Source organism: Selaginella moellendorffii, unplaced genomic scaffold (assembly GCF_000143415.4).
Source record: "Selaginella moellendorffii unplaced genomic scaffold, v1.0 SELMOscaffold_72, whole genome shotgun sequence".
In the NCBI taxonomy this organism is placed as follows: Eukaryota; Viridiplantae; Streptophyta; class Lycopodiopsida; order Selaginellales; family Selaginellaceae; genus Selaginella; species Selaginella moellendorffii.
In genome coordinates, this window is record NW_003314333.1 from 510,637 (window position 1) to 532,715 (window position 22,079).

At 52.4% G+C, this 22,079-nt stretch overlaps 11 protein-coding genes across 14 annotated transcripts; 7 read left to right on the plus strand and 4 right to left on the minus strand.

The window, feature by feature from the left end:
* Positions 1-793: 793 nt before the first annotated feature.
* LOC9639915 (beta-carotene hydroxylase 2, chloroplastic) lies at positions 794-2,322 on the minus strand. The gene is made up of 7 exons (XM_024660049.1): positions 1,882-2,322; positions 1,753-1,815; positions 1,613-1,684; positions 1,406-1,540; positions 1,211-1,336; positions 1,093-1,149; positions 794-1,033 (listed from the first exon to the last, which is right to left on the minus strand). Exons 1-7 carry the CDS (start codon positions 2,263-2,265, stop codon positions 962-964), a joined length of 909 nt encoding a protein of 302 aa, XP_024515817.1. The 5' UTR covers positions 2,266-2,322; the 3' UTR covers positions 794-961.
* A 180-nt stretch (positions 2,323-2,502) lies between these two features.
* Positions 2,503-5,198, minus strand: LOC9639916 (tonoplast dicarboxylate transporter). The gene is made up of 6 exons (XM_024660046.1): positions 3,834-5,198; positions 3,723-3,766; positions 3,543-3,635; positions 3,346-3,463; positions 2,903-3,295; positions 2,503-2,842 (listed from the first exon to the last, which is right to left on the minus strand). Exons 1-6 carry the CDS (start codon positions 5,113-5,115, stop codon positions 2,790-2,792), a joined length of 1,983 nt encoding a protein of 660 aa, XP_024515814.1. The 5' UTR covers positions 5,116-5,198; the 3' UTR covers positions 2,503-2,789.
* Positions 5,195-7,342, plus strand: LOC112340903 (pentatricopeptide repeat-containing protein At4g02750-like). Its single transcript, XM_024660081.1, has one exon. The coding sequence runs from the start codon at positions 5,195-5,197 to the stop codon at positions 7,340-7,342; it is 2,148 nt and encodes a 715-aa protein (XP_024515849.1).
* A 1,413-nt stretch (positions 7,343-8,755) lies between these two features.
* LOC9639829 (trafficking protein particle complex subunit 4) lies at positions 8,756-9,487 on the plus strand. Its single transcript, XM_002986109.2, has 3 exons — positions 8,756-8,868; positions 8,935-9,103; positions 9,164-9,487. Exons 1-3 carry the CDS (start codon positions 8,779-8,781, stop codon positions 9,352-9,354), a joined length of 450 nt encoding a protein of 149 aa, XP_002986155.2. The 5' UTR covers positions 8,756-8,778; the 3' UTR covers positions 9,355-9,487.
* On the minus strand, positions 9,096-11,723 carry LOC112340885 (kinesin-like protein KIF16B). Of its 2 annotated transcripts, XM_024660047.1 has the most exons (11): positions 11,399-11,723; positions 11,265-11,327; positions 10,956-11,209; positions 10,797-10,874; positions 10,658-10,729; positions 10,107-10,598; positions 9,978-10,047; positions 9,840-9,922; positions 9,661-9,789; positions 9,437-9,595; positions 9,096-9,380 (listed from the first exon to the last, which is right to left on the minus strand). In XM_024660047.1, exons 3-11 carry the CDS (start codon positions 10,956-10,958, stop codon positions 9,363-9,365), a joined length of 1,104 nt encoding a protein of 367 aa, XP_024515815.1. In that variant the 5' UTR covers positions 10,959-11,209; positions 11,265-11,327; positions 11,399-11,723; the 3' UTR covers positions 9,096-9,362. The 2 variants fall into 2 exon arrangements, with proteins under 2 accessions (XP_024515815.1, XP_024515816.1); XM_024660048.1 differs by lacking the exons at positions 9,096-9,380; positions 10,956-11,209; positions 11,265-11,327; positions 11,399-11,723 and having other exon boundaries at positions 9,405-9,595; positions 10,808-10,867.
* Positions 11,724-11,847: 124 nt separating this feature from the next.
* LOC112340924 (exocyst complex component EXO70A1-like) lies at positions 11,848-13,958 on the minus strand. The gene has a single exon (XM_024660138.1). The coding sequence runs from the start codon at positions 13,894-13,896 to the stop codon at positions 11,866-11,868; it is 2,031 nt and encodes a 676-aa protein (XP_024515906.1). The 5' UTR covers positions 13,897-13,958; the 3' UTR covers positions 11,848-11,865.
* A 1,597-nt stretch (positions 13,959-15,555) lies between these two features.
* LOC9639918 lies at positions 15,556-16,096 on the plus strand. Of its 3 annotated transcripts, XM_002986110.2 has the most exons (3): positions 15,556-15,652; positions 15,705-15,815; positions 15,870-16,096. In XM_002986110.2, exons 1-3 carry the CDS (start codon positions 15,562-15,564, stop codon positions 16,022-16,024), a joined length of 357 nt encoding a protein of 118 aa, XP_002986156.2. In that variant the 5' UTR covers positions 15,556-15,561; the 3' UTR covers positions 16,025-16,096. The 3 variants fall into 3 exon arrangements, with proteins under 3 accessions (XP_002986156.2, XP_024515908.1, XP_024515909.1); XM_024660140.1 differs by having other exon boundaries at positions 15,705-16,096; XM_024660141.1 differs by having other exon boundaries at positions 15,708-16,096.
* On the plus strand, positions 16,060-17,817 carry LOC112340904 (pentatricopeptide repeat-containing protein At4g02750-like). Its single transcript, XM_024660082.1, has one exon. The coding sequence runs from the start codon at positions 16,060-16,062 to the stop codon at positions 17,815-17,817; it is 1,758 nt and encodes a 585-aa protein (XP_024515850.1).
* Positions 17,818-17,995: 178 nt separating this feature from the next.
* On the plus strand, positions 17,996-19,773 carry LOC9639831 (3-oxoacyl-[acyl-carrier-protein] synthase III, chloroplastic). Its single transcript, XM_002986111.2, has 8 exons — positions 17,996-18,190; positions 18,258-18,406; positions 18,506-18,642; positions 18,704-18,806; positions 18,890-19,008; positions 19,074-19,138; positions 19,200-19,428; positions 19,487-19,773. The coding sequence occupies exons 1-8, from the start codon at positions 18,015-18,017 to the stop codon at positions 19,706-19,708; spliced, it is 1,200 nt and encodes a 399-aa protein (XP_002986157.1). The 5' UTR covers positions 17,996-18,014; the 3' UTR covers positions 19,709-19,773.
* Positions 19,774-19,786: 13 nt separating this feature from the next.
* Positions 19,787-21,304, plus strand: LOC112340905 (pentatricopeptide repeat-containing protein At4g02750-like). The gene is made up of 2 exons (XM_024660083.1): positions 19,787-20,203; positions 20,372-21,304. Exons 1-2 carry the CDS (start codon positions 19,787-19,789, stop codon positions 21,302-21,304), a joined length of 1,350 nt encoding a protein of 449 aa, XP_024515851.1.
* A 111-nt stretch (positions 21,305-21,415) lies between these two features.
* Positions 21,416-22,057, plus strand: LOC9639832 (serine/threonine-protein kinase ATG1a). The gene is made up of 2 exons (XM_024660084.1): positions 21,416-21,821; positions 21,966-22,057. The coding sequence occupies exons 1-2, from the start codon at positions 21,416-21,418 to the stop codon at positions 22,055-22,057; spliced, it is 498 nt and encodes a 165-aa protein (XP_024515852.1).
* Positions 22,058-22,079: the final 22 nt, after the last annotated feature.

A 22,079-nucleotide genomic window follows, 5' to 3' on the forward strand; every position in this document is an offset into this window, starting at 1 on the left:
ATGGTAGTCAACAATATTTGACTTTTGACATGATTGACTTTATTTGACTTTTCTGAGCTGATGTTAGAACAATATTTGACGTCTGACATGATTGACATTATTTGACTATCATTGACCTTTTTGAGCACTACTCCTTCTACACGACCAGCCCAAACAAGCAATGCTCTCGCCGTGATCTCCCAATTTGCGTAAACCCTTTGCTACTGTAGATGCTCGTCGTGACTGACAAAGAGCTCGACGGCTTTTGTGAACGCTTTGGGTGGACTGGCGGTTGATCTTTCCTCCCAGCTGCCTGGAAGAGCAATGGCCCCGTGTTGGAACCAGTTGCTTCTGCGCACGTTTGTCCGCCGCCACTCTCTTCTGGTGGTCTGCGTGGAAAGCTACACTGGGCCACATTCCTCAAGGTTCTTTTGGCTTTCCAAAAGATCTCGAGTCGCTAAAGAAGTGAATGAATCGAAGTGAAGTGAATGACATGCTAATACATAAAACATCATCAACCAAGACACTCAACCTGCTCAGGTGAAGACACTCCTACACAAATTACAGGTGTGGGCCTTCATGACCTTTATAAATAACCTGTAATGTAATGTTCTCGTGTTCTTCGAGTTCACGACTTTGCTCATGGCTTGATGGTGAAATACTGTCCTCTTGTTTGCTTGCGAGGCTTCTAGAGCTCCAAATTTCTTGTATAATAGGATACAAACCACGTATACGTGGTCCACTTTGGAGAGATTCTAGATCTGTGGCCTATCGTTCAGATTCTCTCTACTGGGCGCTAGAACATACTCGCAAGTGTCAGACGGACAAAACTGATAACATTCCACTTTTAGTGCCAAAAAAAAAAAATCTCTGCTTTGCAGCAAAAGCGGCAGCAGCTGACGATTGGGTTACGAGATCTCTCCCCAGTAGGCCCAAAACCAAGAAATAAAAAAGAAGAAAAATAACGGTGCTGCGGAGAGCTCTACGTCTGTGCTTTCTTGTGTATATTCATCACTCTCTCCAGTTCTTCCGAGCCTCCCACTTCTTCGAGCTCCTGCAAATCAGGAACCAAATTAATCATACAACCGTTCTTTTTCTCTTTTCGTTGCATACCTTTGGGCCCAAGAAAAGCCCGTATGGAACACCTTGAAACAAATCGGCGTGATGGAGCTACAAGAAGAAAGTCTCGAGTCGATCAGTCAGAAGAAAGAAAGAAAAACTGAGTTTTTACTTTGTGTGCTGCTGCTACTTTCTGGAAGTAAGGAACGTTTGCGATGGGTCCAACCGGGAATCGACGATGAACCAAGCCGTCATGCACGAACATATAAGCCATTCCAAACACTGTGATCCCCAAGCCCTGCGCAAAGATTCATCCATTCATCGCTCAAGATCGATCGGAGTAAACGAGATGAGAGGGGCAACTCACCGCTCCAAAGCACAAGCCCGGGAAGAGACCTTTGTTGAAGAAACCATACGCCAGGAGCGCGATCGCTGGCACCGCATTCACGATGGCGAAAACGTCGTTGAGCTCGAATGGACCTTCGCGCGGCCGATGGTGTGACTGGATAGGAGCACGAATTTTCAAAGCTTAGAGAGAACTTGGAAGAAACTTGCAAAGGTTCCAGATCTTTACCTCGTGCATATCCCAGAGAGAAGCGTGCCACAATGCTTTGTGAGCCCATCGAGCCCAGAACTCCATGCCAACCTGACCAATCGAGCTTCCATAAGATCATCCAAGACGAGAGAGAAAGAAGAAGAAGAAGAGGAACTCACCGCTGCTCCAAACGCCAAGGAGAAAGTTCCAAACATCTCTAGCACTGGCACCTCGCCACTTCCCTGCAAAATGCCACCTCGAGGCATCAGACCGAGCAAGAGGAGAGACAAAGTTCGCGAGCTTCACACCTGCATTTGCCACACGAATCTATAGTACACTGACGCAGCTGCCAGCGTCGTGATTCCCACCGTGGAGGCCACCGCCGCAAACAAGTAGGTACTCCTCTCCGCCTTGATCCTAGAGCTGGAAGAACTAGCCACTCCTCTCAAAGAACTCCTCGGCTCCTTCACAATCTCCGACTTGGGCAGCGCCAATTGCTCGCCGGCATTGCCGCCCTGCTCGCGCCCCGCGGCAGCGAGCACGAATCTGCGAGCCCTGGCAGCGCGACTGGAGCTGGCGCCACAATTGGACGAAGACATCATCACCGAGTGTAGCGATGGTAGCAGCGATCGCTCTAGGCCGCCCAGGATCCGGAGCTTGTAGGGGACCGTGAGCATCGAATACGCGCCCATGGAGAAGCTTGCCTCCAGCGCCCACTGGAGTGCCTCATTTCAAGCCTCACATGGCACCACATGTGGAGAGATAATGGCATATTCGCAGGGATCTCTCGGTGGGAATATCCCTCCGCATCGTGGCCGTTAAACGCTGTTTTGGGCTAAGTGTTTTGCCGCAGTGGACCAATGGTGCGCCGCCCGAGTGAAGCAAGCCTGCGTGTCCATGACACTCTTTCTTTTATAATTTCCACGGGGAGAAAGCTAAAGTCTCCTGGCATTAACGACTTTGCAAAGACGACGCTCAATCAAACAAACAAACCACGATGATCGTGATCTTATCTTTCCTTGTCTGGAATATCTCTTGCGCTTTTTCTAAACTTGTTGACAATCCGGTCTAAAAGTGAGCTTCCACTCCACATCGATCGGCCAAAGAAAGAGCGCCAAAGAGCGCCACCACCACTTCGCGGCAGCTTTCTCGATTCTCTTGCTTGACACGCCACTAGATCTCACAGGACCGACACGCAGCCGGGGAATCGTGTCGCTTAAGTTGCAAGCACGCTCACGAATGGTGCGTTGAGGTGGAACACGTAACTTCCTGCCACAGTTCCGCGAATAAACTCGTTAGAAGTGATCGAGGATCGTCACTGTGACTTACCGAGCGTGGGCATCAGCGCGAAGAGCAGCAGTATGCCGACCAACTTGAGAAGGAATCCCGTGAGAACCATGTCCGGCATTCGTACGTGCCCGGTCGAGAACGCCACGGCCATCGGCGGCGTGGAGACTGGCAGCATGAACGCAAAGGATGCGGCGATGGTGCCCGTGATCATGAGCAGCAGCGGGTGGATGTTGTTGGAGGTGGCGGCGTTGGCGAGCAGCGGGAGGAAGATGGTGGCGGTGGCGTTGTTGGACGTAAACTCGGTGGTGGCGCTCACGAACACCGCCACCACTGGAGCGAGTAGCAAGTACGGAGCGTCGTCTAGGAAGTTCAAGTGTTGTGTCACCCACGCGGACAGTCCGCTCGCTTTGAATCCAGCAGCCAGTGCAAATCCTGGTGGAAAGTTTGTGGTTTTCTCGATCCATTCAAGAACAAGAGAGTACCTCCACCGAAGAGAAGAACGATGTCCCATGGAAGCTTTTTACAGTGAGACCAATCGAGCAGCCTCTCTCCAGGCACTAGCCTGTTTGGAATGACAAAGAGGAACACTGCCATCACCACCTGGAAGAAAACGATTGAGAGAAAAGCTATGGCATGTTTGCCACTGGAGAGAAAGATTCTTCCATTTGGAGCCACTTACACTGACAGTCCCATCGTCCACATAGCCATGGAAGAATCGCCCCCAGCCAAAGGATGTTCCCAGGGATCGTGTCAACCATAGCACAGCGAGCACCTAGAAAGAAAAAAAAAATAAAAGAATCAAATCGCTTGGAGCAATCCAAAGCTCGAGGATGTTTCTTTTGGTTTCTTTTAAACTTACAACGAAGAGAGTAAGCACAGTGGTCTCCGCGAAGCTGATTGATCCTGGAGTAAGAACAAATCGATTAGAAAATCCATTTTTTCTGGATAGAACAGTGAGAAAAAATCGTACCGAGAGACTTGAGCTCCTCCTCGATGCTGGAGCGATTGAGCCTGGAAGAGATGGTGGGAGTGGCCGAGCGAGGGCAGTAGCAAACGCACAGCATGATCCAGCAGAACAAAACCATGGCCACGCCCAGCGGGAACGCGAACATGAACCACTGGAGGTAGCTCACAGCGGCAGCGCTGGGGAAGCAGCTGTTCCAGATCCCCAAGAACACCAGATTCGTGCCCGTGCCCGTGAGCGTCGTCAATCCGCCAATGCTCACCGAGAATCCAATCCCCAGCACGATCGCCCGCGCGTACTGCCGCGCGTGGAATGCCACCGCGCCATTGGTACCGCTCCCCTGTTCTAGGGTTCTTCCATCTAGGGTTGTGAGCGCCTTGGAGGAGATGCGTCGCAGGAGCTCGCGGATCTCCTGCCGGCTCTCCGGATCGTCGCCAGCAGATGCCACCGCCTGCGCCGCCTGTGGATCCACATCCACGACATGGATGGATTCGAGCGAGGGAGTGTCCGGCTCGAGCAAGCGCTTGATCACTCCCGCGGACATGGGCACCATCATGATCGCGGTGGCGCTGTTGGAGATCCACATACTGATGAATGCCGGGCCGACGCAGAATCCCAGCAGCAGCATTCGCGGCGCCATGGATCGCCCGCCAAAGAGGAGGAGCGTCTTGAGCGCCAAGCGCTTGTGCGCCTGGTAGCGCTCCACGCCCAGCGCCAGGATGAAGGAGCCGATGAAGAGCGTGATGGTGTCGTTCATGTAGGCTCGCGCGATCTCGTCGGCCTGGATGATCTGGAAGAGCGGCAGGAGGACCAGCGGGAGCATGGACGTGATCCCGACTGGAATCGCCTCGGTGATCCACCAGATGCACACCCACGCCAGGATCGCCAGCATGGGCGCGATCTTGCTCTCCCCGGCGCTGACATTGGATGATTCTTCGTGGGCGCCATCGATCCGCACGAATGCCAGGATGAGCAGCGCGCACAGAGGCCCCAGCGCGATCGCGATGTCCTTTCTGTGCCCGTGGAGAAAGCCCACGATTGATCTTCTCGTCTTGCTCTTCCCAGGATCGAGATCATCGTCCAGCTCTCGCCGTGGAGGATCATGGATGAGGAGCGCCACTGTAGCAGCAGTACCGTCTAGATTCGCCATGCGCGGCTGGGGAGAGCTTGTCCTCCAATATGAGGCAGTGGTGGAATCGCGGTTATCGGCCAAAAGATCGAGAGATTGGACACGCAAGCTCCAAGCGTCTTGAATGACCCCATGGACGTGGAGCTCCAATCGCGACATATCTCCAGCTCCACGGCATGGCCCCAGTTCTTCGTCCCCTGCGCTTGCGATTGCGATTGCTCATCCACCCATCCCGCCCATGGACACGGTACGCGAGTGCGTACGGCACATCGAAGCTTGCCAAACGCTGGCGCAAGCCAAGGCTGTGCATGGACGAATTCGCGAGAAGAAGCTGGACATCAATGGCTATGTGGCCAACCATCTGGTCCAGATGTACGGCAGGATTGGGCGCGTGGAGGAGGCCAGGGGTGTGTTTGATGCCATTTACCCCAAGGGGGCATATTCCTGGAACTTGATGCTCGTGGCATATGCCCAGAACGGGCATCTGGAGGATGCCAAGGGGTTGTTTAGTGTTATGCCTGATCCGGATCTTCTGTCTTGGAATGTTATTCTCAATGCGTACTCGAGACGAGGGAGAGTCAAGCATTGCCAAGGTGTGTTCGACGCCATGCCGAGGAAGGATTTGGTTTCCTGGAACACTTTGCTTACTGCATATGCCCAGAATGGGCACCTTTCAGAAGCGAAAGCCGTGTATGCGAGGATGCCGGAGATGGGTCTCATGTCGTGCAACATTATGCTTGCGGCACATACGCAGAGCAAGTCTTTGGACGAGGCGAAAGATCTTTTCAACCAGATGCCGGAGAAGAATCTCGTAACGTTGAACTCGATGCTAACTGCATATGCCCAAAATGGGTATCTTGATGAAGCGAGGCAAGTGTTCCTTGACATGCCCAGCCGCGATCTCGTGTCCTGGAATGCCATGCTCGCTGCATTTGCCGCAAACGATAAGCTCGAAGAAGCTAAACGATGTTACGACGCAATGCCAGAGCGGAATCTCATATCCGCAAACACAATACTGATTGCGAACTCCAAACAGGGCATTGTCGAAGACGCGCAAGAGGTCTTTGACACGATGCCCGCCAAGGATCTTGCTTCGTGGACTGCACTGCTGTGCGTGTTTGCTCACGGAGAGTTTTTCGATGAAGCGAGGAGTGTGTTCGATCGAATGCCCGAGAGGGACTTGGTGGCATGGACAGTGATGCTCGAGGCGTATGCCCGGAGCGGGCATATCCACGACGCTATCACCGCGTTCGAGCGCTTGCCGGAGCTCGATCTCGTGTCCCTCACAACAATGCTGGACGCGTACGGCCAGAGTGGAAACGTGGTGGATGCCGTGCGCCTCTTTCGTACGTCGCCGTACCAAGATCTCGTCTCGTGGAACGCATTGCTATCAGCCTACGTAAGGAACGGGCATCTCAAAGAATCTAGAGAGCTCTTTGAAAGGATGCCTTTGAGAAACTTGGTGTCCTGGAACGCCTTGTTAGTGGTTTTTGCCGAGACGGGGCATTTTGAAGATGCTAGGAGAGTGTTTGAGGAGATGCCGGACAAGGACGTGGTATCTTGGAATGCCATGCTCTCTGCGTATTCTCAAGGTGGCTCCTTCGATCGGGCGAAAGCCACCTTTGAGTTGATGCCGAAGAGAGACCAGATCTCGTGGAATGCCATGCTTTCGATATATGCCCAAAACGGGTACCTCGAAGAGGCCGCGAGCATCTTCACTGGGATGCCCGAGTGGAACTCGGTGTCGTGGAACGCACTGCTTGCCGCTTATGCTCAAAATGGGCATCTAAAACAGGCAAAGTTCTTGTTCTACGAGATGCCCGTCCAGAACCAAGTCTCATGGAACGCAATGCTCTCCGCGTACTCCCGAAACGGGCACATCAGCGACGCAAAGCGCCTGTTCGATGCTACTCCGGAGCTCAACCTCATCTCCTACAACGCAGTACTCACCATGTACGCTCACACCGTAGAGCCTGGAATCGCTCTGGAGCTGTTTGGGGCGATGATCCTCGATGGCATCAAACCCGACGAGGTCTCCTTCACCGCCGTCCTCTTGGGCTGCAACCACGCTGGAGTTTTCAAGTCGGGTTGGTCATACTTTTGCTCTCTGGTGGCCGACTACGGCCTGAGGCCAGCAAAACAGCATTTTGGATGCATGATCGATCTGCTGGGCCGCTCCGGTCGCGTGCACGATGCCGAAGATCTCCTCGCAAACATGCCATTCATCCCGGATGTTATCGAGTGGAGAAGCCTGCTCAGAGGCATGAAAAGCCATAGCGGTCGAGCTAGAGCAGCGGCGGACTCCGTTTTGGCGCTCAAGCCGCAAACTTCCGGATCTTTCGTTTTGATGGCCAATGTGTATGAAAGCAATGCGATGGCTCCATGATGTGTATATATATAGACGAGCTTGAATTGGTTGCCTAGGCCAAAAAGCTGCGAGCATGGCGTTGGCGCATCGTTCCTGGTCGAAGGTGGCGGCGGGAAAGCTCAAGCGTCCGCCACTGGAGCTGTACCATCGCAAGGAGGAGCTCAAGAGGCTGGACTCCGCGCTACGTCCTTGCCGCGATGGCGAGCCGGCTGCGCTGCTCCTCCTCTTGGGTCCCAAAGAGTCGGGTAAGACGACGCTGGTTCAAGAGTATCGCAAGCGCCAGGAGCTGGGAGAGTTCGAGGGCATGTCGCTGTACGTGGACATGCATCGCAGGGTCAACTCGGCGGAGCGCTTCGCCAGGACGATGTGGGAGAGCTTGGGATCGTCTCTCAAGCTCACCTCTTGGGGGGCGACGGTGGAACAGCGTGAGTTTACGTGGCACCCGGTCCTCGAGATCCCCAGCTTGGAACGCTGGAAAGCCAAAGGTGACGAGTGCTCCCTGGGCCAGGTGATGCAGGGACTGGAGGTGTTTTGCGAGAAGTGGAAGAACTTGAAAGGTGGCGGACGCCCGACAATCTTCGTGGACGAGGCCAACTTGCTCGCGCAGTGGAACGAGTGCCACTATACGCGCGGCGATAACGATGTGGTTGAAGTGCTGCGGGGTTTCGTGAGGATGAGCTTGGAGGGGTGGGCGAATGTGGTGCTCGTCTCCTCGGACGATCTCTTCAAGCGCTGGCTCGGCCGGCAGGAGCCCATGTCTGGGAGGCATCTCGAGGTGGCCAACCTCACCCCTCTCTCGGCGAAGGACGCCAGGGAGTTCCTGTTTGGGATGCTGGACGAGAAGATCAAGGGAGAGACGAAGAGGATGTGGAGCGACATCTATGCTCACTATGGCGGCGAGACGCTCAAGCTTCTCAAGCTCCAGCGCGCGCTCAACTCGGCAGGACCCAGGGGGATCCGTGAGACGTGGAACCGGTTGAAGGAGAGCGAACTGGCGGACGCGAGGGAGGCCATCGCGAATCCCCCGAAGGACTGGAAGACCGTTGTCAAGGAGCTCGGGAAAGCTAGAGATGGCATCGTCTCGTACAGTGACTTGGTGGGCAAGGTTGGCGTGACTTCCTTGGATGCGATCATATCTAGTGGCCTCGTCCACTATAGAACTTGCGGGCAGTGGGGGCACGCTGATCTTGGCTCCAGTGACCGCGAGTGGCCCATCGTTATGCCCAAGAACAAGGCAATGCATCTGGTAATGAAAGAAATGGACGCCAACGAGGAGGAGGAGGAGGAAGCGAGTGGCGATTCTAGCATTGATGGGTCTTCTTCTTCTTCGAGCGATTCTTTTAGTTGCTTGAGTGATGCTAGCGATTGCGATTCCTCTTAATTGTTGTTAATTCTTGTTAGTTCTTCTTTTCCTTGAGAAAAAAAAAAAAAAAAGATTTTAGTGTAGGAAAAAGATGGATCCTCCTCTCTTTTTTTCTAGGGCAATGGCTAGCATCTACAATCTCTTCATCATCAACAAGTCTGGAGGACTCATCTACTACAAGGTGGGAAGAACAAATGGTGTGAGTGAGAGCGATGGAGTAATTCTCTTCTCCTTGCGTGTGATCTAGGACTATGGATCCACAGCCAAGCTCGACACCAACGACAGCTTGAGGCTAGCGAGTCTCTGGCATTCGATGCACGCCATCTCCAAGCAGCTCTCCCCAACTCCTGGATGCACGGGAATCGAGCTCCTCCAAGCCACCGCCTTCGACTTACATTGTTTCCAATCTCTCACAGGTACTTGTATGCGATGGAAAACCTCTTTTTTTTCATTCTCGAGATGGATTTCTTGGCCAGAGACCAAGTTCTTCGTTGTAGCGGAATCAGGAGCCATCGGGATCGAGGCTCTCTTGAAAACCATCTACGAGCTCTACACCGACTACGTCCTCAAGAATCCCTTCTACGAGGTGGAGATGCCGATCAGGTGTGAGCTCTTCGATCTTCATCTCGCGCGGCTCATCTTGCGAGACAAGTCTGTGCTCGTCTGACTCTTGTCTTAGGCTGTCACCTCGTTCTACCAAAACCAATCTTTTAGAAGGAAAAGAGAGAGATCTAATCTTGTTCTTGTACCTTTTCTGTCAATGACGATACAAGCGAATTCAAGGTGCGAATTTCCTCGTTCATCTTGTAGATGATTCGCTTCCTGGGATCGTTCCCGACGGTGAGGACGCTCTGTATCCTGTTTGCTTTTGAGGCATAGCGAAGCGTGCTCACACTCTCTTGAAAGTCCTGGAACAAAGAAAGAAAGAATGAAAAAAGAGTGATTTTCATTCATCCAATCCAGATAGTTTTACCTGCTCGGCCGGGGAGATGTTTGCGACCAGGAAGGTCTTGCTGTTTCCACCCAGAGAGTCTCTTAGCAACCAAGTGAGTGCCGAGTTTCTATACGATACGAAACTCCTCCTCGACAGGTTGAGGATGACCTGCTTGAAAAAGCAAGCTCGTGAGAGATACAAGCATTCCTCTTTCTTACTTCGTTGAGTAGCGAGAGAGAACGATTGATGCGCCTTGACTCCTCCCGTCTCTCAATTGGTATGCATTGCAATTTCTCGCTGCCTGAATGGAACAAAAGGATCAGACAGAGTTATCGCTGATAACTCAGTGGACAAACCTGCTAGATCGACGAGGTTGATGTAGCACACAGAATGACCGGGCATTCCCTCCACGCTCTCGGGGTTTCTCTGCACGTAGGAAACTCATTAGACACAAGGGAGCAACAGCCAGGAGATGAACTTCTCACCCTGATGATCTTGATTGTAAAGAGCGTGTGACTGCGGCTAGAGTTTTTGTAGAGCTGCGTATCACCTGTGATGCGGTTCAAGGAGCCAATCCTGAGACACTTCTCCATGTCTGACCACGTTGTAACTTCTTTCCACAAGAGCCCCTCTACATACGGTCCCGTGACGGGGTGCTCCCTCACTCGAAGAAACACCGTCCTTGCTCCATACGGGGAGGGAGCATTGAAAGAGAAGGACGAGAACTGATACGGTGCTCCCGGCGGCCTTTGCATAGCCATCCTTCTGTATGTTTCCATCCCTCCACCACCACAGCCCCCGCTCTCTGTTGTGTCCGTCTCTGATATCTCAGAGTCACTCGTGGACAAGTCATCGGCTCTTTCATAGTACCTCAGAGGAGCCGCACGAAGGCACATAGAGTCCACCAAGGTCGGTGGCTTAACTGTCGAGGCTAGAAGGTCCCGGACTTTTTCTTGATAAATCTCGAGATAGCTCACCTGTAAAACGTGTTCTATGTGATTGTCTGCCTTCGAAAATCATGGAAAGTGAAGAGTACCTCGATCGAACAAAAGCCATTCTTCAATTCCCAGCTTAGTTTGCTCATCAGAGCGCTGGCAAGTCTCGGGACCTGGCAGACGAAAACTGAGCTTGTTCATCCTTGATGAAAACTAAAACAATCTGGAAAGCAGACTTACCAGTCCTCTACCTTCAGGAGTCCCGTCGCCAGTCATGCTGTACGTTTTCCCGGATCCCATTTGTCCGTAGGCCAGAATCTGCATCAACGCAGAACCACGGGTTAGTCGCCACCATTCCGCAGCAGCACAGCAGTCAGCTAAAGCAGAAGAATTCCTTTCCATTAGACTTGAAGAGGTCTCGGCAATACTGTTGAGTTGAAGCCTTCGAGCGCGTTGTCGATGGTTGGAACCCCGCAAACTTCAAACATCTTCTTCTGCGACTCATCTTTCTTGTCCTTTACATGAACTTGGAGGAAACTATCGTCCTGCACGTAGTCCACCTTAAACTGGAGATGTCCATTCTCTTGGCATTTCGGCCACTGAGGATGGACGTGTTCTTTCACAATCACCCTGTTCCCCAGAACGCACAGCACCTGTCATACCTCATCAGCTTCCGGAAAACTAAGAAGGAAAGCTACAAACTCTTACTTGTTTCAGCGGGCAAATCTTCTCGTGTTCGTGGAATGGTCGCATTCTCACGCAAACTTTCACCTGGATGGACACACAAAGCTTGAGAAACAAATGGAAGCAGAGAAAGAAAAAATGACAAAGATCATACATACTTTCTCTTTGAGGTTGCCATCGCCGGAGCTGTTACTACTTCTAGCTGCTTGCGAGCCGCCAGAGGAGCCAGGAGTAGTACTCCCCGAATTCGAAGAGTTTGGAGTGCCTGTTCTAGGTGGCGGCGACGCCATTGAGCTCCAAACCCCAGCGGCGCCCTCGGTTGCCGCCGCCGGATGACCCGTCTCAAATCTCACAGTCCCAGGCACATTCTTCTTAAACTCGAAGATCTGAGGCGCCGAGAGCAGTGAATCCAGCTGGGTGATCGCAAGATTACCGTCATCCAGCGGCGCAGCCTCCACTTCCAGCTCCAGCGCCGCGCTCCTCCAAGAAACGGTTAAACGGCCGTGAATAACCACCAACCCTAAACCTACGCGCCTGGTTTCTAGGGTTAGGGCTCCTTTAAAATTTAAATTTGAACGTGATGTGAGTTTCTTCTTCTTCGAGCGAAGGAATGAACGAAAGAATGCTAGCATTGCATGGAATCGAACAATCGAGTCAGTGTTTGCTCCACCTCGGCGGCGCTAAATCTCACACTGGAGGCCTCAATGAGAGCGCCATAGCTCTGGAGATAGCTCCGATAGGCCGGGACGATGTTGTGGACGACGGCGGCCTTGGTCGCGTCTCGCAGCTCCTGGTCGGGGATCCCCACGCCCCGGTGCTTGACGCATGTCTCCTCCAGCGCGGCAGTGAAGCCATCCAGTCGCTGCTTCACCAGCTGCCGTGCCGCCTCCGCCCCCGACACGAGGAACAATCCCTGTCGGGAGAGCTGGCCCAGAACTTTGCCCCATCCTTCCTTCTGGTAGGCCAACGCGTGCTCCTGGACCTTGGATCGCCGGTCCTTGAGCCACGAATCCGTGAGCGCTAGCTGCCGGATCGTGTCGCCGCCACCGCCGCCACTCTTTGGCGGCTGGATCTTGAGCTTCTTGACGCGAGTGAAGACGTAGTAGGCGTTGTTCATGAGGAAGATGCGCTGGTGGACGAGATCCTTGTACCACTTCCGGCTCTTGGCCGCCAGCGCGTCCTCCAAGCTCGCGATCATCTCCACGATTGCCTGCTCCAGGATGAGCCGCCGCTGCTGCTGGAATTCCCTGGGCTTGGCCGAGTTGATCAGCGGATTCGAGTCTTTCCAGCTCTGCTCGATCTGGAGGACCTGCTCCATGGTCTGGACGTAGCAGTCGGAGGTGACGGCCTTGACGTAGTTGACAACGTAGCTGCTAAGCTTGTCTACGCCCGCGTCTTGGGGAGCGCGGAGATCCACCATGTAGTGCTGACTTTGGTGTGATCGGATTAGCTGGTTCTTGAATCCCCAGAAGAGCTTGGACGCCGAATCCACCGCCAACTTGTGGAGCTCCCTCGCCCGGATCCTCACCTGGGTGGAGTACTCCCCTTTGCCGGCGAAGAGCTGCTGCGAGATTGTCACTCCAAGTTGCTGTAGCGTCGAGTACATGTCAAGCAGCTGGAAAATCTTGTCCGGCCTCTGGAAAGTTTGATGTTGCTGCTGCCGGTCCCATCGCACGAAACTCTCGCCAAACTCGAGCAGCGTGTGCATTCCGGATGGTCCTGCGATCCTTGCGAAGCACTCGTTCACCTCCCACGGCTCTAGCACGTCTCCGAAAACCTTGGAGCACAAGTCAATCTCGGCAGTGTAGACGATGGTGATGGCGGTCTCCAGGTGACCGTTCCACTCGAGGATCAAATCCTCCGACTGTAGCTGTTGCTCGTTGTCATGTTGTGGAGATTTCTTCCCGTAGCTGCGGATGATCCAGTCCACCAGTGACGAGCTCTGCCGAAGTTTCTTCACACGTTCTTGCTGGTAGACCCTTACACACCTCTCCAAGCCTCCCGCTACCAACACCACCATCTTCTTCAAGATCATCTGGAGCTTGTCCAGCGTTTGATGATCGCCCTCCAATGCCACCACCGCCAAAGCCTGCTCGCCCTTCCTCCTCCTCCTGGACGAATTCCTCCCCATCCTAGGACTCTTGCCCCCCTCGCTAGCGGAGCTGCAAGGATTGTAGTCGCAAACGCTAGAGCTTTCCCTTACCAGCCTTTGAAACTCCCCTTCCAGCTTGTCCGCCGCGATCTCCACCAGCCGCTGCTCGTCCTCGCCGCGGCAACCAGCAGCATTGCCCTGCAATTCCTCCAGCGCCGCCACCGCCGAGAGGTAGCCGGCAATGTCGAGCTGGGGATCCCCGCCCTCGATAGCCCTCTCCAGCCAGCGCAATCGCTCCAATCTCTCGAGCGCCAGCCGCGCGGCCGCTACCGCGGCATCGATGTGGCGATCTGCCCTGCTAGCCTGCTCTGACCTCTCTTGCAGCGGCGCGATCCTGGCGCGCAATGCGGGCAGCTTGCTCTCCATCCGCCCCAGCTGCGATTGGAGCGCCTCGAGGCCCGAGGCGAGATCTACAGCCTCGGCCATGGAGCGCGACAGCAGCTGGCTCCAGGAGATCAGCTGCTCCCGGTGACGATCTACATTCCTCCCCAACCAATCATCCATTCCGCGAGTGCTAGAACAAGAACACGCATACCACGCCACGCTCGCTTGGTCCTCGACCTAAATTCAACAACCACCTCTCGTCTAGTCGCGCAGTCAACTCTCCCCAGTAAAGGCGTAGTAGATAATGCGATTTACCATTTTAGTAAAACTTGCTAAAAGAATTTTGTAAAATCAGATAGCAATATGCTACTACTCGCGGATCTCGGGGCATATTCGTTCGTCGTCAAGAACAGGGGACCCCTTCTCTCCGGGAGGGAATTCGAGCGAGAGGTCCGATCCTTTCCCTCTGGGGTGGAAATCGAGCGTGAGGTCTGTTCGCGGGGGATTTCGCACGTAGACATTGAGCGATCGATCGTCCAGCCGAATAATTCCGGACGTGTAGCCATATTGGATGCAGAGGACCCAGATATCCTGGATGGCTTCCATGAAATCGTAGAATGTGTGCGCGGTGACGCGAGGGACGCCCAGCATCACCACCACCGTCCCAAATCTGCCCTGGTACACATTTGGGGCATTTGGATGATCGAAGAGGAGGGCTTCCCAGGCGTAGGAGGCGGCGTAGCACATCTCGGACCGGCCTAGGCGATGGCCTTGCTCGTGGCGAAAGCACTGCAAGTGGGCGACTGAGGAGTATGCTGTGGCGGCGTGATGGTAGCGGTGCGTGAGCACCCCGGCGATCAGAGTGACAACGAACAAGAGCTTTGACATGATCGTGTTGGGCACTTGATTTTCATCCAGGCTCTTAAACAACTGGGCGTGCGTTTGTCAACAAAGAAGCGGGAGAATCGATGGTGGCCGTGAAAAGACAAATTGCCCAGTGTTTTCTTTGCAAGGAGCACATATGCCCGAAAAGGGCATAGATTTCGTCCATGGCATTTACCATGTTTTTGCCAAGACTGTCATGTTGATATCGTACTCAATCTGGACTTATCGATCAGGATCGAATGCTGCATATGCCCAAATCGGGTATTATTATGAAGTCGTAGGGAGATGGCCGAGCCGGATCCTGTTTCGAAGAATATCATTTTCTTGGCTTAGACGCAAAGCGGGTAAATAGACAAGCAATGATCGCCTATACAAGAGTCTCCTCAGGACGATGGCCGCAAATACCCAAACTGGTCATATTGATGAGGTTCCAGATAATGCCCTAGAACTATTCAGTCTCAGACACTGCTCTTTTTTCATCTGTTACACAGCCTAAGAATATTATTAAAGAGAAGGAAGTGTTTTATTTAATTCCCAAGAAGAACTTTGTTCTTTCTACAGCAATTCTTCAGCATACGCCAAAAATGGGCATCTTGAAAAAACTCTTTGATCGCACGACCCTGTCTCATGGAACGCTAGGCATGCACGGAAGAATTGTAGATTCCGAGAGGTTGTTTGGCAGTAACAGGAATGGAGTGATGAGATGTAGTGCAATATTGTTGATCAGAATCACTCAGTGTCTAAGGTGAACCTTGGCTATTTTATCTCTGTCTCAACGCTTCTTCTTTGTGCCATAGCCTCCTGAAGAAACAAACTTTTAGTTTCTACCTCAAAAGTCTCTTTGCTCCAACCCAAAATCTAGAGCTCAGAGAACACCTCTTACCTTCCCAGATGCGCGAGAAAGAAATAATGAATATGCTACGCGAATATTTTCGGAAGCTAGGGATACAATTCTACTCCATGGCTTCATGGAATGCGGGCAGCAGTGCGCTCAAATCATGCTCGGCCCCGCTGCCTCGAGCGAGAATTCCCCCGGGCGTGAGAATGCCAGGTGAGAGAAGATTCTTGCTTGGTTTGATTGATCGTGTCCTTGTCCTTGCAAGCAGTCATGGTGGCGGCTATGGCGACGAAGACTTGTCGCAATTGTAAGCAGCAATTCGATCCTCTTGCCAACAGCCCAGGAGCTTGCCGATTCCACACAGCACACTACGGTGGTAAGTTCTTCCTCGAGCTAGTTCTCTCTCTCTTTATAATCTTCGCCGATCAAGGTGAGACCAAGAGGAAATTCGAGAGCGTGTACAAGGGAGGCACCATGAACACATCGGGCGCTGGTGAGATCTCTCACTACTGGCACTGCTGCGGCAGCCCAGACCCCTTCGATGCTGGCTGCCAATCCTCTCCTCATCTCTCGTATGACGATTGATCGATCGCGATCTCCATCGGTCTAGACTCGCATGAATGGAACCGGCACTTGTCCTGGATCGCCAGGAATGCATCCGTCAGCTCAATTCGTGCAGGACTCTGGCCTCGGTGCGGCAAATCCATGCTCAGATTCTCGAATCCCAGATCGCCACCGATGATACCTTCGTCTTCAACAAGCTCATCGAGGTCTACGGCAAGTGTGGGGGTATCAAGCATGCCGAGGAGGTGTTCCAAAGCATGGATTATTCGCGCGATTCCATCTCCTGGGATTTCATGCTCACTGCCTACTCGAGGAACGGGAACCTGGAAGAGTCGAAGCAACTCTTTGATAGGATGCCTCGTAAAGGACTCATTGCCTGGACTGTTATGCTGAGATCGTATGCTCAATCTGGGCTTATCGATCAGGCAAGAGAGATGCTGGATCGAATGCCAGAGCATGACACCACATCCTTAAACACGATGATTTCTGCATATGCCCAAAACGGGTATTTTGATGAAGCCGAGCTTTTGTTTAGTGAGATGCCTGTACCGGATCTTGTTTCGTGGAACACCATTCTCTCCGCTTACACACAAAGCGGCAGAATAGACCACGCAAAGATAGTGTTTTTCAAGATTCCACTCAGGACGCTGGTTTCCTGGAACACTTTCTTGTCTGCAAATACCCAAGCTGGTAATATCAATGAAGTGTTGCTTGTGTTCCAGATTATGCCCGAGCACAATTCAGTCTCCTACACTGCTCTCTTGTCATCTCTTGCGCAAACCGGGCATCTGAGTGAAGCAAAGAGAGTCTTTGATTCAATGCCCGAGCAGAGCCTCGTTTCTTTTACAGCAATGCTTTCGGCATACGCCCAAAATGGGCATCTTGAGGGTGCGAGGGAGCTCTTTGATCGCATGCCGGAGCACGACTCCGTCTCGTGGAACGCTATGCTCTCTGCATATGCACAAAACGGAAGGATGGGAGACTCCGAGAGGCTGTTTGGCAGTATGGCTCACAAGGATATAGTGATGTGGAATGCAATGTTGTGTGCGTATGCTCAAAACGGGTATACTGATAAAACTCAAGAAATCTTCAACCAGATGCATCACCATAGCTTGGTCTCGTTGAATGCAATGCTTGTCGCCTATGCTTCTGCTGGAAGAGTCAGTGATGCACTAGCGCTGTTCGAACAGATGCCGGAGCGGAACGTCGGATCTTGGAATGCCATGCTTGCTGCATTTGGATGTGGACGAATAGAGGAAGCCAAGCATCAGTTTGACACAATGCCGGTGAGGAGCATGGGGTCGTGGACGTCGATGCTGGCTGCCTATGCCCAAAACGGGCATATCATGGAAGCCAAGAGGATGTTTGACGAGATGCCTCAACACGATCTAGCCGCCTGGAATTCACTCCTCCTCGCCGCTGCTCAAGACGACGATCGAGAGCTCCTCAATCGTGTTTTCTTGGCGATGCCCCAGCGCGATACCAGATCCTGGGACATCTTCCTGGCAGCCCATTCTAGACCGATCGATCACGCCAACACGGCCTTGAAGATCTTCGAAAGGATGCCCGAGAGAGGTAGAGTTTCATGGAGCACAGCGCTGACCGCGTGCGCCCACGCCAAGCTTGCGGCGGTCAACCTATTCAACGCCATGAAGACCGTGGAGCCTCCGTGCGAGAAAGATTTCCTGGTCGCATTGGTCAATGCCCAAGATCTAGACGCTGCCCGGCAAATTTTCGTGTCGATTGCTTTTGACTATGGGCAAGAACCGACCACGCAACACTATCTAGCCATGGGCAAGAGAAAGTTTGACTAAATAGGGTCATTCTTTTCGAATGGTTGACCAGAAAAAATGGGGTCAAAGAAAGGAAAAAAACAGACAAAGAAGGGGCAAAAAAAAAAAAGTCGTAGGCTCGGCGGTATTTGGGCTGGCTCGGTACCGAGGCTCGAGCCAATGGCTGGCCTTTGCCAGAGCGAGCTCATAGGGTTGTCCGCTAATTGCGCGGAAAGGAAATGGCATCTCCCTCCAGCTATGGGTGCTCGCTCTCCAGCAGCCGGGCGCTCTCTACTAGCACGCGGATCCTCGCGCTCAATCCACGCAGGCAAAATGTGAGTGCGAATGCGCAGGGTTTTAGATGCGTTCTAGTCACCACCGTCAAGGAGCCCAGCGAGCCCAGAGCTGCTAAAAGGTTTGCATGGATGTGGATCAATCGCTGCCTAGATTTCTCTTGATCGCGATCTCTGTTGCTCCTCCAGGCGTGTTGGAAGCGGCACGAAGCTAATCGGCTGTGGCTCGGCGGTGCCCAAGCAAGTGATCCACAACGATGACTTGTCTAAGTTCCTGGACACCTCCAACGAGTGGATCCTCCCTCGGACTGGGATCGAACAGCGCCGCGTCCTCTCAGGCAAGAGTTTTGCTCTTTAGTTTCTTGTTTGAGCTTAGAAAGCTCGAGCTTTAGAGCTCGAGAGAGAGGGCTAGAGCTAAATCGCTCGAGCACGCGCAGGTGAGGAGACTCTCAAGGGCCTGGCTGTGGATGCATGCAAGAGGGCTCTGGAAATGGCGAAAGTAGAGCCTGAAGATCTCGATCTCATCTTGTTTTGCACATCCTCTGCGGAAGATACGTTCGGTGGTGCTCCCGAGGTATCGATCAAACGCCCGGCTTTCCATCTTTTTCATTGATTCTCTCGTTTCCTCCCGCAAGATCCAGCGCGAGCTCAGCTGCTCCAACGCGCTCGCCTTCGACTTAACTGCGGCATGTAGCGGCTTCGTCGTGGGCCTCGTTACTGCTACACGATATATCAAAGGTGGTCAATCGATCGAGAGAAGCAAAAGCGCTCCTTTATCTTTTCTCTTTCCATCTCACAAAAACTCGAGCTCTTTCTTGCAGGAGGTGGATACAAGACGGCTCTCGTGGTTGGCGCGGATGCACTGTCGAGATATGTCGACTGGAGCGATCGATCGACGTGTATTCTTTTCGGCGACGGTGCTGGAGCTGTGGTTTTACAGGTACTGTGACGAGAAAAGACGAACTTTTCGTGTTTGTTTGTGGATGAGCTTGCGATGATTTCCAGGCGTGCAGCGAGGACGAGGACAGTTTGCTTGGCTTTGATATGCACACCGATGGAAGCGGACAAAAGTAAGATCCTGATTTGATTCATTGCTTTGCAGGACCCTGGATTTACTCTTTTTTTTCCCAGACACCTCCACGCAAGGATCGAGCCAGCGGAGGACGCAAAGATCCTCCACAATGGAAATGGATCCACAACCATCAGCACTCCTGCGAGACCACCATCGTATCAATGCGTCCAGATGAACGGGAGAGAGGTGTTTCGATTTGCTGTACGCTCGGTTCCTCAAGTTGTGGAGGCCGCGTTGCAAGAGGCCGGTCTCGAGAATCACCACATCGATTGGCTTCTACTCCACCAGGTTCGTCGTGATTCTAAGTTCTTCTTGGAGCGGCTCTCTCTTTTTTTTGTTCTTCCAGGCAAACCAAAGAATCATAGACGCAGTGTCCGAGAGATTGGCGATATCGCAGGAAAGAGTGTTATCCAACTTGGTAAACTATGGCAACACGAGTGCCGCGTCCATTCCTCTGGCGCTGGACGAGGCGGTCCGGAGTGGCAAAGTGAAGCGCGGCGACGTGATCGCCTCCGCGGGTTTTGGAGCTGGTCTTACGTGGGCGAGCGCCATTTTCAAGTGGGGATAGATGATAGCTAGATAATCGCGTAGCTATTCTTTATTTCTCTGGAAATAATACTATTCTTTTTGGAATGCGTCCATCTCCATGGCGGCGGCGAGGAGCGCGGAGGTGTTGAGCGTGGACGAATGCATCCATCTTCTCAAGGTTTGCAGGAGCAAGGTGGAAGCGGAGAAAATGGATGCGTTGATCCAGCAGGAGAGTTTCCTTCCGGATCACAGGGTCTACCTTTCGAATCTCCTCATCCAGGCGTACGGGCGGTGTGGGAGCGTGGAAAACGCCCGCCGGATCTTCGATTCCATCTCGCCCAGGAGCGTTTTCACTTGGAACTTGATGCTCGCTGCATATGCCCACAATGGGCATATGTCCGACTGTAGAGCCTTCTTTCAAAAGATGCCCACTTACGACGTAGTATCGTACAACACTATGCTGGCTGCTCACTCACAATATGGGGATCTGGAAATGGCCAAAGCACTGTTTGTGGCGATGCCCGTTCGAGACACAGTCTCCTGGAACGCTATGCTTTCTGCATATGCCCAAAACGGGCATGTGTTGGACGCGAAGAAAGTATTCGACGGGACTCCCGAGTGGAGTTTTGTCTCCTGGAATGCCATGCTGTCTGCATACACACAATCCGGGGATATAAGAAAAGCTCGAATGCTGTTTGCAAAGATCCCGTTTTGCGACCACACGTCGTATAACATACTTCTTTCTGCGTGTGCCAAGTGCGGGCATTTGCGGGAGGCGAAGGATCTGTTCGATCAAATGCCGTGCAAGGATCTTGTGTCGTGTACGGCTCTGGTTTCGGCTTACGCCCAGCACGGCTATCTCGAGGACGCGAAAGTAATATTCGATTGGATGCCTGATCGAAACCTTGTCTCTTGGAAGTCAATGCTCGTGGCCTACACCACAAATGGGCATTTGGAAGATGCGAGGGCGTTGTTTGAGGAGATGCCAGATCGTGACACTTGCTCTTGGAACGTGATGCTAGCGGCGAGCTCCCAGAGCTGCAATCTCATCGAGGTGATTGACTTGTTTTATCTGATTCCTGATCGTAATGTGATATCTTGGAGTGTGATGCTGGCGGTGACTGGAGTGCGTGGTGCAAAGAAGTGGTTTGATCGAATGCCAGAGCATGATACAGTGGCATGGAATGTGATCTTATCTCTCGTGTCCTTCCAGAAGACTGGATCTAGTTATGCGCTGCAGCTCTTGAGCGAGATGATGGTCACGGGGTTTAGACCCAACGACGCTTCTTTTGTGTGCGCACTCGTGTCCTCAAGCCATGCTGGTAACACGCGGTCCGGAATCCATTACTGCAAATCGATCTCCTTTGATCATGGATTGCATCTGTCCAAGCAGCAATTTGGATGCATGGTTGATCTTCTTGGAAGGGCGGGATTTGCTAGAGAGGCTGAGGATCTGATCAGGAACATGCCATACAGCGCAGATGCCATTGATTGGAAATCCTTGCTGAGTGCGTGTAAGAGTCACAAGGAATTGGAACTTGGGCTTGGGCTACAGATTGGACAGAGTATCCGCTGTGACCCCGCAGCACTTCTATTGCTCGAGAACCTGTCCAAAATGCCAACCACAAATACGTAAAGATTTAATTGCTTACATCATTTATAAATCACCACAAATGAATGCAAAGGTGGGCATATAGCTTTTGCAATGAGGAGAACAAAGTTACTATCGTGTACTTAAAGAGAGAGAATGCAAACACGAGAACGTAGTGAGAGCTCGTATGGTTTTCTCTGCAACATCAAGAGCTTGTATCTCAAAAGGGACGAGCAAGTGCATTTCTCTCCAATCAAAGAAATCATGCGGCAACTCTTGGTGGGCTTGGCAAGCTTGCCCGAACGCGATCTTGTGGACCAGGATGTTCAGCCAGCGTGTATCAGGCACAGCAACTTTTTGGTGAAACTGGGGGATTTCCAAAGCGCAAGGGGGCTTTCAACTCCACCGAAGCCAGAAGTTACTGGATCATTGGGATACAGGGCTCTGGAAGTTATTTCCGGGGAGGCCGAAAAGATGGTGTGGGGCGCTGGAGTTGTATTTGCACTGATGCTTTTGGGAGAAAACCCTTTTGACTTGAGCTGGGATAAGTGGAGAGCGATTGGTATACGCTGATTGATTTGAGGAGAGATTTACCGTGCAACAAGCTTTGAGTTCAGTGTATTTTACAGTACAATCACAAGACATCGAGGATGTTATCAAAGAAGGAAAGGTGAACGATTCTAGTTACGTGCACCCCTATACTCAGTTAGCATTCGGTTTCATGATATGCTTGTGCCGGAGTATGAGGTGGCAATGTACAGTCCGGTTAATGATGCAACAACGAGTCATGAAGAATGAAAAAATCTCATGCAAACTTCGT